Source organism: Xyrauchen texanus, chromosome 47 (genome assembly GCF_025860055.1).
Source record: "Xyrauchen texanus isolate HMW12.3.18 chromosome 47, RBS_HiC_50CHRs, whole genome shotgun sequence".
Classification (NCBI taxonomy): domain Eukaryota; kingdom Metazoa; phylum Chordata; class Actinopteri; order Cypriniformes; family Catostomidae; genus Xyrauchen; species Xyrauchen texanus.
Window position 1 is genome coordinate 25,512,419 of NC_068322.1, and position 14,400 is coordinate 25,526,818.

Below are 14,400 nucleotides of genomic sequence, written 5' to 3' on the forward strand. Positions count from 1 at the left end.
TCACCATCTGTCTGAAATGCTCTGTTGTAGCTTCGGTCTCTTTAAAGCCCTCCTTTCCGAAAAGTCCAACATGCTCTGATTGGTCAACTGCCCTATACTGTTGTGATTGGTAAACTGCTTGGAGCATGTGTCAGAAATGTAACACCCCTTACCATAACAGAGTTTCAGTTTAAAATAGCCTTTAGATGGGGATTATGCAAATGTGTTACATAGTGACATAGCCAAGTCACGGAAGTAATGGCTGGACTGCAAACCAGGTGTTTCAGACAGTTCAAGAGTAGTGTTGTCTGTGGGAGAGAATAACTCCCTTTTGCCTGGACTTTGTGCTTTGTAACTTTGCAGACCTTTTACATGCACATACAGCTACATTACACACTAAAGGCAAGGTAAAATCCCAAAAAGCATAAAAGGGCCTCTTTAAAAGAAAGCAGAGGTTTAGTCTTAACAGTTTTCGGACATTGTGAATATGTTGCTTTATCAAGCTTGCTCATAAGTTTGTGCATATGTATAAAAAAACTCACGTATAAGTAATAATTGTCTTTAAAGAAATTTGAATGAATAAATGCAAACAAATAACTCTATGATGCATCGGCATCCTCGTGAATGATGAATGCTGCAGTAAAGTCTTTATCATGTGTCTCCATTGCAACGTTTAGCCAGATAATAAATGCTGAGGCGTTTTTAAGTTTGTTGATGATCTTCTTCCTCCTCTTTTTCTTATCTTTTATGGCAGTTGGAAAAACAAACTTAACTTGACCTTATCACCTTCAAATGAATGGAGCTTTGAGGCATTCAGCTCTGGCCTGTTGAATTTCTATGGTTATAGCGCCCCTTAGCGGTTTAGAGCTGCTAATGACTCATTCACACGGTGACTGCGGTAGTAGAAAACTTACTCTGGTTGATTACCCACTGTATGTGCATGTAGCATACTGTTTAAATATAATTGAAAGAAATATGTTTTAGAAATGTGAGTACTGTTTTTTTCCTCTTGATATATTTTTACTTCATTGTATTTTTTTAATACATTCAGTATTTCTTTAGTATGAATTTGTGAATTGTGTAATTTACTGTTAACAATTACTTGTATAGAAGATAGAGTTCATTAAATCTTCACATTGTAGAATGGCATATCAACAGTGCTTGTTGTCATGTTGTATTTTAACACGATCACAGTTTATGCAGAAAAGTAATCTTCATCTAAAGAGAAACGCTCCATGATCACATTGACCCCAGCTGTGAAGTATGCACGTCTGCGTTTTTAATTTTGTGTAGCTGACAGGGCGCTATATATCCTCTAGTGGTGGATAATTATACAGATAATCTTTTCTCCATTACTCAACGCATTTGTGCTCAAATTTATTAATCAGCAATAGATTAGCTTAAAGGAATAATTCACCCAAAAATAGGTGAACTATACCTTTAATGGATCAAATTATTAACAACATATAATCAATCATCAGTTCCTAATTCAGTTCCATGTGCAGGTGGACATGTGAAAACAGCTGCATATGACTTGTCTCTCACCTCACAGTCCAGTTTAATGTGTTTGGCGAAGGTTGTGTGAATCTCAGTGAGGGAGCAGCTAAGACGCCCACTGGAGATGTCAATCAGGTCCTGAAGGCTGTACATGTCATCATTCTCCACAAAGTGTTGACGGTCCTGAAGCTGTGACACAACACAACACTATCTGACTATGTGTATTTTATAGACAATGTCTTCCACAGTTTTTCTGAGCAACCACTAGGTGATGCCATGATGATTCTTATTACCAGAATAAATCGTTTTCTGGTTCTGCTTTCCATAAAAAGCAAAACAAAATCTACTGAAATGAGAGATCCATAACTATTTAAAGTATTAGTTGGAATACAAATGAGTTCAGGCTCACCTTGTGTAGTTGTTGGCTGTCATAACTCAAATTATACCAACATAACTCGCCTTGGCTTCATATAATCTACCCACTCTGGTGAGGCACTGTCAAAACACGGTCGTTGCAACTAAATTGTGAAGCCAAAAGTCTGTTTTTTTGGCAATTTTTTTAATTTTTATACACTAAACATCAAATGATCTGCTAAAAACAAACTTCAATGCAAGTGAAAACCGGAAAACAAAAACAGGCTTCTGCTATGAACATGTCCACATTCAGGAAAAAGGTGGGTAATTAGATCTGTCAATGTATTGTCGCTTCTAACAATTCATATGCACAATCACAGAAATAACACAGTAAAGTAAACTGAATTTCTTTTACATTACAAACTCAGGAATGACGTTGGTAATGCATAACTTAAAGTTCTCACACCAAGATAAGTCCCACCTCAAGATGTAGATTGTACAGCTCAAATAATAAACTGGCAATTGCTGAATAATTCATGTAAGTGCTTTGACAAAAATATCAGTTTCACATTTCTGCTTTAAAACCCTCTGGTGAACTTCTTGCCCCACAGAGTCTGCTACAAGTCCATTAGTCTAAACATGTCATTTTCTTTGTTTTTACAAATTGACAGATGAGTTTTAAATACTGTCTGTCTTAAACAACAGTCACAGAAAGCTGCCAATAGAGCTAAAGTTGTATTTAACGCAGTATTTACCCAGGTATATTCCTTTAATGTGCTAGTATCACACTTCTGATAATAATAACAGTGCCTTTCCCACAGTTCACAGTCGCTACACAACAGGAAAATCTTTCAGGAACAGGAAAAACAAAGATGCAGATGCTATGAATCACGTCACAGGAGATGAGAAAAACTTAGTATAGTAGAGATATTTTGATTTTCCATACCAAAAGATGACACTATTTTCACCCCTGTGAATGAGTGTAAATGAGATTTGTGTTTTTGATGAATAAATGACACTCACATGCAGCAGCAGTCGTGCCTCCATTGCTTCCTTACAGGTGATGAAATATGGCTTCATTAGTAAGATATCTTGACGTAACTTCTGCAGTGACACAGTTATCAGAAGATTATTCCCATTACATTCTTTACTATTATACCTGACATTCAAGAAAAACGCACTCAGTAAACATAGACACAAAGGGTCTATATTTCTATTTATTGCATACAGTTCAATTACACTAACAACTTCTTATTAATGGCTGTCTTCACTTCCATCACTTGCAGTTTGCATGTGCAAACTTGCACAAAGATTCAAAACCTCCTTAGCTATGCCAAATTTGTGGGCTCGGACCAGAACATTTGTTTCTTATAAAGTAAATTATCTAAATATATTCAAATTCAACGTAAACTGAAGTCTTTTTTAGTTGTTGATTTTCTGCTACTCACACGGATCGCCACCAGCTCCTCCACAAAGTTAAATAGCAGAGGATTGATCTCCTTCAGTCTGAGCACAGGCCTCGACAGCATCAGAGCCAGATAACGCATGGATGAACGACACACCTGACAAATGAAAGAAAATTAACATGATAAACACTCCCACAGTATAAACAAACATGAAGTCTTTTATATGCAAATATTCTTTATTTCAAGAGAATTTAGTTAATAGGCTAATTAGCAATGATCAAATGTAGACTCTTTAAGTCAACACGAAATTGCATTTAAATGTGACGCATTTCCAAGTGAAATATGACATTCAATGAAAAACATGTAGAGCAAGACTTACTCCATTGAGGATTAATTGAAAGATTATAAAGACATTTTGTTTTTTAATAACATGAGTTGTGCACAATAGGACCAGGAACATTTATTAAAAAGTAAATGTAGATTTCATGTTGACTTTCAAGTCTGAATAGAATGATAAGGGATCGCACACCGAACGAGAAGTGACACGCCATTTCACAGGAATTGTTCTGTATTTTATTTTTAATAAAAACAATTGCCAGTTATTTTCTGTGTTTAGACATTTAATTATTTGACAGTTACTCCTATAGCTATCTGGGCTTCCAGAGCCCTTCAAGTGTCAAAAGTTCCCAGTAAATAATAAACACACACACACACACACACACGACAAGGCCAACATGAATAACCCATCTATAATGACTCATAGACTCAACGACTCATAAGGTCGTTGTAAGCCGTTTCTTCCAATGACGTGCCTTGCAGGCACAACAGCATCGCTTCAGAAAAAAATCCTAGAAGAAACACTGGATGAAGTACAATAAACTAACTATTTAGTTATCTACCATTAGCTGTCAAGCCTGACTGGAAATATAAAAACAGAATATTCAATATGTTTGTGTCCATCTAAAAGATATTTTGGGTCAAATTTGGAAAACGATGTGAATAGTTGGCGCTCTACAGAGCCCCTTAAGGACAGATAGGGAATTGATTTTTGCATTCCCTCTCAATAGCATTATCCTCCTTTATGAAAATCAACCATTGGTTTTACAACACTAAACAATGTTCAACTATGGCATTTGTAGTAAAACCATAGTAACCACGAAAAAATACCATGGGTTAACTACATTAACCATATTTTAATCATTCATTTGTAGTAAAGCCATAGTAATGATACTGGAAAACCAAAACTATGGTAATAGAAATCATATTCATTCTACCTAAAAAAAAAACATGGTTACTACAGTTTTACTATAGCAACTCCATGTTAAGCATATGGTACATGTACCGCGGTTCTTGAAACCGTGGTTCCTACTAAAAACATAGTTACAACAGCTATGGTTTCTGCTTCTGTTTCTATAGTGAAACCATGATTGATATTCATAAGGTTTTGTTTTGTTTTTAGGAACCATGGTTTTAAATGTTTTATTTTTTTACTTATACCACAAATTAACCATGGGGTTACTATAGTAAAACTGGCCAACCATGGCAGAATACTTATTTATTTGTATTACCATATATTTGGTTTTCCTGAACTATTACTATGGTTTTACTACAAATATCATGGTTAAACTGTGGTTAATGTAGTAAACCCATGCTTCATTTTCTTGAGGGGTGGATAAAGCTATTGCGAGGGAAACCAAAATAATTGAGAGTGAATTCAAACTACTGCAAAGGAATGCAAAATTACTCCCTGTCCTTTAAGGCTCTATAGAGCTCGTAAATGTGCAGAAGACTTTTGAGTGGTTCCTAAAGTTGTAGCTGGGTGATGTCAATAAACATCAAATGGCGGTGTTGGTGTGCTTACATTCATAGAAAACAATGGTTTTGAATTTTATTTTGTCAGCTTGCCGGGTCCGGTGTGCGACCCCTTTAGTGTACATGTTTTGATTGATTGTACCTTGCGGGCCTCAAACTCCCAGTTGTGTATGACTCGAGCTGGAATGATGGCAGTGTCGTTCCAGTGGCAGCTGCTACAGTAATACTGACCCGTATAATCACACTGCCGTGCCTCATTGGGAACACCCCCTACACAACATTACACAGCTTCCATTTGAAAAAGAGGAAGTGTATAACTCATCCATTTCTTCTCCTTATAAAGCAATTGTGAAACTAACACTTACAACCGCACAAAGAAAAACAACTGACAATGTTTGTGTCTGCATGCTTATACTGAGACTCACGTAGAGATATGGGTGTGCGACACTCTGCACATCTGTAGTCCTGTTTGTCCAGTCCGATCTCAGGACAAATGTTCAGTTCGTACTCAGACTGGTGGCTGACCTTTGACTTCACACACGGTTTAGTGATGAGATTCATGCATTTGCTATGGCAACGGTAATAACACCCTGAAGTAAGAGACAGGAAACAATTCATCACAGTGTTGAATACCAAATGTTACGTTCTGTCGAGGCTAGGTTAGTTTAAGTTGAGATTATCTGACCTGTGCAGGTGTACCAGGTCTGAATGAGGCCCCAGATGATGGTGCTGCACTTGTCACATGTCTGTTTGACACTCTTGCTCTTCTCTTTTGAGAAGCGATGTTCTAACAGAACCTGCAGGTTGGGCTCATCTTCCTCTGGGTCCTGAACACACAGAACAAAACACACAAATCAACATATCAGTCTGAAGTCTGGACACACTTGATCATGTTTCTCATGATCTGAAAACCTATTGATGATTAAATGCTTGAACTTATTAGGTGCATATAAATTCTTCCTATGTATTAGTTTTTTTTACTTAACTAACAATTTAATATTTTTTTTTTTTTTTAAATGGATATGTTGGAGTGGATAGTGAAGGAAAAGAAGCCAACCAGTGTCCAGCATATATGGGAACTTTTTGACCCCATTTCCACCTGTATTAAGATGCGTTTCAAATGATCTGATTACAAGTGGTCAGTGCTAAATACAGGTGTAAACAGGGTCTAAAATGTTGTCACAAAAACCACATACGGAGGTATTCAAAGGCCCTTATTTTCACCTGGTATTTCCATCCATCACAAAAGCGTCTCCTGTGCCCATTTGTGATCGGATTTCAAGGAGAGGGCCTCTGATCTCATGACGACATATATCAATCACTATGTCAGTGTTTAACTGCAAGAAAAAAAAAAAGAATCCTGCCGTACACAGTTTCTCCCAGATGCAGCGGAAAATAAATACAAACACAAATGCAGCATAAGCAGAATTATCTGTTGTTTTAGTGGAGGACCTGTATTAACTGATCTTCAGTCACACTGAAGAAGATCCATGAAGTTATCATGCTTGTATATGCAATCACTTTTTAAAATGTTCCTTATAAAGCTGCAAATAACCGGCAAAGTTTAAACTCTTGTTTTAGCGCAGTGGTTGACTGACCGGTAAGGGTTGTTGCTTCACTGACGCCGAGACAAATTCAGGACAGATTAGCGTTTACACCTCAAATGTGATGAAGTCGCATGTGTTTTTAACTTTCTACGTTTGTGGCTTCCGTGATCCAATCACAAAATGTTTTAAACTCCATTTACATCTGTATATAGTGCTGAAAACTTGTGATTGGATCAGCAAAATCTTAATACAAAAGTAAACAGCGTCAAAAACGCAAGTGATCACATCACATTTGAGGTGTAAATGCAAATTGTGTCCCAGACAGCAGAAAAACACCATCCCTCACCTGTCAATTAAGAGCTGTGCTAAAACAAGAGTTTAAACTTTGCTAATTACGTGCGGTTCAAAAAAAAAATCCAATCGAAAAAGTGAATACATGTACACAAATGAGCCAATACATTATGACCATAGTATGTTGTTGGTCCTCTGCATGCCGCGAAAATAGCGCTGAACCGCCGAGGCATGGACTCTACAAGACACCTGAAGGTGTCCTGTGGTATCTGGCAACAAGACATTAGCAGCAGATCTTTCAAGTCCTGTAAGATGCGAGGTGGATCCGCCGTCGATCAGACTTTTTAACAAATTATTAAAATTGGACTTAGAACATAGTGAATAAATATTGTAAATAAAACTAGTGCTAAATAAATGTTCATTATGTTTTTTATAGCAATTTATATTTATAAATAATTTGTAAGATATATCCACATTATATCGGACAATTGACCACCCTGGTCTCTGATCGGGCATTAAAAAAAACAAAACATATCAGTCAACCTCCAGTTAATACAGGTAGAACTTGACTAAAACAATGGATAATTCTGCTTAAAATGTTCCGTTTGTGCTTAGATTAAATTTCAGCTGCATCTGGGAGAATCAGTGTGCCATTTCTTGCACTTTTGTCTTTTTTGCACTTTCATATCATGCAGTAACACACTGACATAGTAATTGATGTACTGTATGTTGTCAAATCCCAACACAAGTGGTCACAGGAGACGCATTTGTAGATGTAAAAGGTGATGTATCTCACCCGACCACATGTGATCGGATCACCTGAGATGCATCATACAACCTGTTGTAATCGGGGTCTAGAAGACAAAATACAAGTTACTTTTTATTTGATCAACATTTTTTGGTCTTGATGACTAAAAAGTAGAATATAGTAATAATAAAGAATGAGTAGGTGTGTTTAAACTTTGAATTGGCAGTGTAAATCTAAGAAAAAGGTGAATTTAACTGAACCCTGAGCCATGTGTCTCACCTTTAACTCCTGAAGTTTGAGTCGAAGATGGATCAGTTTTACCACTGTATCCTTCTGTTTCTCAGAATGTTCTGGTAGTTCTAAGATCAGTCTCTTGCACTCTTCTATGGCCTGTTTCAGCTGCTCTATATCAGATGCAATGAATGAGCCCTGAACACACATCAGTACATCATCAATACTGTGATATAAACCTTTTATTCAATTAATTTTCATGGCTTTTCCAGTGATTCATACAATTATCTTGTAAAGACTGCACTAACTGAGCAATTGCTAGCTAAAGAACTATTGCTGACCAAAGCTTAACTGGAAAAAATTATATTTACTGTTGAAATTTCTGTGATTTCTTGACCAAGATATTGGCTAAGCCAATCGGATGGTATTTGAGAATATCGAAATCAGAGGCTGAACAAGCTGAATAGCATTGTGTTAGTTCCAAAATCTACCAATAGCCTTGTCAATCTGTTTTAGAAAGATTTTAGTGACTTTAGAGTACATGTTGTGTAAAATAAGTGTTTATTTAAATCCAGCAATTTTGTGCACATCTATTTGCTATCTAATAATATCTAACATTCTAATGTTGTGCTCTTTAGATAACTAGAATTGTTTATTTTATTTTAGTAGATTTCCAGGCCTGGAAATCACTATTTTAAAATTACCTAATATTTGAAAATGTTCCTGGGAAAAAAAAATCCTTTGCCTTCTTTTGACTGTACAAACCTAGTGAGAAATTAATGTTAAACAATATTGTTTCTGACATTATAATTTTTTCTTCTAGAGCTTAATAATTTCAGGTAAGCGCAAGTTTTTAAATCGCTCATTCCACACTTGTGAGTGATGAGAGATTCCACTGATTAGCCAAAACATTATGATCACCTGTCTAATAAGCTGTTGGTCCTAAACAGCTCCGACCCGCCAAGGCATGGACTCTGCAAGACCCCTGAAGGTGTCCTGTGGCATCTGGCAACAAGACATTAGTGGCAGATCCTTCAAGTGCTGTAAATTGCGAGGTGGAGCCGCAATGGATCAGACTTGTTGGTCCAGCATATCCAACAGAATATGCACATCTGCTCAATCGGATTGAGATCTAGAGAATTTGGAGGCCAGAGCAACACCTTGAACTCTTCCTCATATTTCTCAAACCATTCCGGAACAAAGTGTGCAGTGTGGCAGGTCTTATTATTCTGCTGAAAGAAGCCATTGCCATCAGGGATTACCATTGCTATGAAAGGGTGTACCTGGTCTGCCATGATGTTTAGGTTAGTGCCACGTGTCAAATTGACATCCATATGAATGGCCGGACACAGGGTTTCCCAGCAGAACATTCACCAGAGCATCACACTCCATCCACCGGCTTGTCGTATTCCTACAGTGAATCCTGGTGCCATCACTTCCCCAGGTAAATGTGTCCCTTGTCAAAGTCATTCAGATCTTTACTCCTGCCCATTTCTCCTTCATTCAACATGTTGACTACGAGAACTGATTATTTGAACCATCTAATCTACCCAGAACCATCTAATCTACCCAGACCTTGACATGTGGCCTTGTTAGGAGATGGTCAAAATGTTTTGCTTTATCTGGGAATGGTCATAATGTTTTGGATCATCCGTGTATATCATCAATCATCATTATATAACTTCTTAAAAATAAAAACTCCTCGCTATCCTTAGGACATGTCCTAAGAAACTTTCAAATGACAGTTATCAAACCGCTCATTAAAAAGCCACATCTTGATCCTGCCGAATTGGCTAATTATAGACTGATTTCAAATCTCCCATTTATGTCAAAAATACTAGAAAATGTAGTATTCTTCAACTATGTTCATTTCGACAGAGAAATCTACAGGATTAAGGCCTGACTCCACTGCTACGTGTTGCTGAGTGATGATGACAAACTACAGCCGGTGTAAGACAGACATCACATCGTCTTTTATGATGGACTTCAGAGGATGAACTGACGCAAACTTCAACTGTAAGACATCGAATACTTCATATGCCACTGCCTGAACCTAGGACTTAAGATGGACCACACCAAAATGTCCAGCCGGTTGAACTGCGATGCACTGATCTCTGCCTGCATCACTTTTGTTTATTGATGGACTACACAGTTGAAATGGAATAAATAGACAATCAATTAATTGCCAACAGAAGTCTTCATCAGCAAACTAACAAAGGACAATGTATCTATGTGAACTTCTGCAGTTAATCCAGGATGGACTTCACAGACATTAATCTTACAGTTCATAAAAAATCTATTTAAACACTGTCCCTTAACACTTTTACTTTATTTCAAGGCACAATTTACAACCATGCTTTTTTATTTATTATTGACGATTAATTAATTTATTAACTGCACTGTTATGACTTGAATACATTACAATATTACAGTTTCTTTTCTGTTAAAGCATAATTTTGTAAAGCTGCTTTGAAATCATGTGTGTTGTGAAAAGCGCTATACAAATAAAAATGACTTAACTGTTCAAGGCATCAAACTTTAACTATTTAATTATTTATTTTTATACAATTATACAATGATGACTAAGACTATAGATATTATGGTAAAAAATTTTGTTAATGCATGATTTACTGTAAAGCTGCTTTGTGTGTTGTGAAATGCACCAAACAAATAAAAATGACTTGACTTCTTAAATACTATATAATTCTGACTGCAAACTCAAAAATCGAATGATCCAAATATTGCAATGTGTGCAGTGATGTTCATTCATAAACAAATACAAAACCATGAAGAACCAGAGTTCAATGCTTTTAAACAGTAGAATAATTGCAAGTGAAGTGCTTACATCAGGTCGAGAGAAGTGGTCTTCAGCCAAGCCCAGATCCATCGTGTGGTCTGAACTCTGACTTCTGGATTCAAAGACCTCCGACCTTACCTCTGTGAACACACGATTATTGATTCATATCAAGCACGTCTGTTTCAATCAACTGTTTCTCACTGAACTCAGATCTTCACTAGCTGCTGTGTCAATGTGACCCAGGTGTGACTCACTTAATCATTAACATCAGTAGAGTTCAAACAGTGCTTGAATTGTACAACCCAGAGGTGGAACTGTAAAATCTAATAACTGAAGTATGCTGTAGGTTATACAAAGCCACACACAGTGCATTGGTTATGTCATGAAAATCAGGCAGCAAAAGACACAAACTAATAGGTAAATACCATGTCAAAAAATACAAACGAAAATGTAGTGGTCAAAAGGACACACTACAGCCTGTAAAATAAAAGGAACTGTTAGGTAATAGTTATTTATTAAGCATGTTTATAGTCTGGATATTATAGGTCGGACCTCAATCTGTAAAAAATGTTTCACTGTTCCTCTTCTGCCCAAAATTATGCCAAAGTTTAAAAGGCCACTAAATACTTTTTATGTCTAGTTTATTGGTGTAAAAATGGCAAAATATACAACAAATATGTGCTCTGACCCAATTTGCATGTGCAATGTGCACCCCCGATATAGTGCAATAAAGCTGAACAATGAACATAGGGAGTTAAAGTCCCTGGACTACAAACTGTTACCCAATATAGTTTACCAGCACAAAGCGGATGTGTCAAAGAGGTCTATGTGCCAATATTGGTGTATTGTTTATTACAAAGTATTTCATTTCCCATCACCAGTGAAGTACATACTTTTAGTGTAGTAGAAAACAACTATTAATCTGCAAGTTACTTAGAGTAGTAGTAGTAGTAGTAGTATGTTTTATTTAATGCCATGTCAGCGATCAAAGCTATTTTCATGGCAAGAATTCAATTACAAAAAACAAATATCATATAAATACAATAAAAACAAAACAAATATAAATAGCAAGTCATATTATACAATACTTTTTTAAAGATTAATATATGATATGAAATCCAAAACCTTTTCAGGCACAATCTCATTAAATAAGTCCTTTAACGAGGTAACTTCATAAAAGAGTATTCTACTTGTGTTAAGACCAGGACAATCTAGTAAAATATGTTTGACAGATAAGGGAATATTACAAAACATACATAGGGTTGGGTCTTCACCTTTAAGCAAAAAGGCATGGGTCAGATTTGCGTGACCTATACGACATCTGGTGTAGACCACTTGATCAAATCTTGTTTTAAAATTGATAAAAAGTCTGTTTGAAATTTCCGGATGAATTACATACAACCTGTTGTTCTTGCACATATTCCACTCTTCTTGCCACTTATTTAAAATATATCGGTTAATAATCGGTCTGATATCTGAGGGAGGGATTTGACATTCATTAACTTCCTGATTAAGAGCTTCCTTAGCAGCTGCATCAGCTTGTTCATTTCCTGAAAGGCCAACATGTCCTGGAACCCAGCAAAAAATAATGCTGAAGAACTGATTTAGTAGATAATCCACTTTGGTTAAGATGCAGTCCACTAAAGGATGGTCAATTTTTAAAGTGTCCATTGCTTGAAGGCAGGATTTAGAGTCAGTAAAAATTATAAAAAAATTTTGCAGAGAATTTTCAATGTGCTCCAAAGCTAAAAGTAAAGCACGAGCCTCAGCAGAGAAAATTGAGCACTGTTTTGGAATACGAATTCCATAGCGTTGATTTCCAGTCACCATTGCTGCTGTAACACTGTTTTTCATCTTCGAGCCATCTGTGAATATAGGTACATGGGAGGAATTGGTTTCTTATTTCCAAATATTGCTGTCTATATACATTTGGATGGGTCACCCTTTCTTCTGATGAGTCAAGTCCAAATTGATATTAGGCTTCTTTAGTTTTCAGGGAGATATAGAATTGAATTGTATTTGGGTTAGAATGTTCAAATTTATATTCAAGTTCTCCAAATGAGGTTTAATACTGAATACCAAAGGATCTGATACTTTTAGGTTTGCTCTCATACAAAGGAGTAAATTGTGGGTTGAAGATTGAAGAATAAGCGGGGTTGGTTTTATTTGCCTTTATTTTGATAGCATATTGGAGTGAAAGCTTCAATCGTCTGTTTTGAAGTGAAGGTTCATTGGCTTCGATGTACAAGCTTTGCATCGGCGAAGTTCTAAATGCTCCCAAGGTGAGTTGTAAGCCCTGATGATGTACTGAGTCCAACATCCGCTTATATGATTCTCTGGCAGAGTCATAAATTATGCTTCCATAGTCCAGCCAGGAACGAATTAGTGTTCTATAGAGTCTCAAAAGAACCATGTAATCTGCTCCCCATTTTGTTTTTGCCAGTACTTTCATTATATTCATGGCTTTAAGACACCTGTTTTTAAGTGCTTTCAAATGAGGAATGAAAGTCATTTTGTTGTCAAGAAGGAGTCCTAAGAACTTAATTTCTTTAACAACATTAATCGGTTCTCTATTAATGAAGAGTTCTGGGTCAAGATGAAGGGATCGCTGGATACAGAAGTGGGTACAGACTGTTTTTGATTTAGAGAATTTGAATCCATTTTCAACTGACCACTGATATATTTTGTGAATGCATAACTGCAGTTGTCTTTCAATTGTACTCATGTTCTTCCCTCTATAGCAGATGCAGAGATCGTCCACATATAAGCTGCAGAATATATTAGATCCAATGATACTCTCAATGCTGTTTATTTTAATACTGAAGAGAGTGACAGAAAGAATGCTTCCCTGAGGAACTCCAATTTCTTGTTTGTGAATATCCGACAAGGTGTTTCCTACTTGGACTTTGAAATATCTGCTGGTCAAAAAATTGGAAATAAAGATGGGTAATCATCCTCTAAAACCCATGTGGTAAAGATCTTTCAAAATCCCATATCTCCATGTTGTATCATATGCTTTTTCCAAGTCAAAAAAGACGGCAACAACATGTTCTTTTCTAATGAAACCATCTCTAATATAAGTTTCCATTCGGATTAATTGATCCAAGGTGCACTTTCCACGTCTAAAGCCACATTGATAGTCACTTATTTGTTTCTTCAACTCCAGAGTCCAAACAAGCCGATTATTTACCATTCTCTCCATCGTTTTACAGAGGCAACTGGTAAGAGCGATTGGTCGGTAGTTATTTGGATCTGAATGGTCTTTTCCTGGTTTAGGTATAGGAATTCTTTTTTTTGAAATTTGCTTCTTTCCAGGAGGGTGGTATTTGTCCAGAAGACCAGACAGAGTTAAAATTATCTAAAAGAAGAGATAATATGCTTTGGGGTAAGTGCTTTAAGAATTGATAGTGAATTTGGTCTGGCCCTACAGCAGTGTCACGGGAACATTTTAAAGAGTGTATTAATTCATCCATCTTGAAAGGTTGATTATATACTTCTTCGTTATCAGAACAGAAGTTCAATTTTTCCCTTTCCTGCTGTATTCGAATTAACTGGAACTCAGGGAGGCAGTTTTCTATTGACGAATTCTTTTCAAAAGATTCTGCTAATGTGTTTGCTATATCCATTTCCTTTGTCTGGAGAATATCTAGTTTTTTAATATGTTGGATATTAAATCCATTTCCAATGTTCTTCATTTTGCGAATCATGTTCCAGATCCTCTTCATGGGAGTATAGCAT

General features: G+C 36.5%; 1 protein-coding gene across 3 annotated transcripts in view; it reads right to left on the reverse strand.

Moving 5' to 3' along the window:
• The window catches only part of def8 (differentially expressed in FDCP 8 homolog), a 33,599-nt gene that overhangs the window by 13,964 nt on the left and 5,235 nt on the right, over positions 1 to 14,400 (reverse strand). For all 3 annotated transcript variants that reach the window (XM_052120991.1, XM_052120990.1, XM_052120992.1), the window contains 8 exons: positions 10,711 to 10,802; positions 7,914 to 8,063; positions 5,734 to 5,875; positions 5,474 to 5,638; positions 5,191 to 5,318; positions 3,279 to 3,392; positions 2,854 to 2,934; positions 1,525 to 1,665 (listed from right to left, as the gene is read on the reverse strand). In XM_052120991.1, the coding sequence (XP_051976951.1) occupies positions 1,525 to 1,665; positions 2,854 to 2,934; positions 3,279 to 3,392; positions 5,191 to 5,318; positions 5,474 to 5,638; positions 5,734 to 5,875; positions 7,914 to 8,063; positions 10,711 to 10,802 (1,013 nt within the window). The remainder of the gene's footprint in view (positions 1 to 1,524; positions 1,666 to 2,853; positions 2,935 to 3,278; positions 3,393 to 5,190; positions 5,319 to 5,473; positions 5,639 to 5,733; positions 5,876 to 7,913; positions 8,064 to 10,710; positions 10,803 to 14,400) is intronic.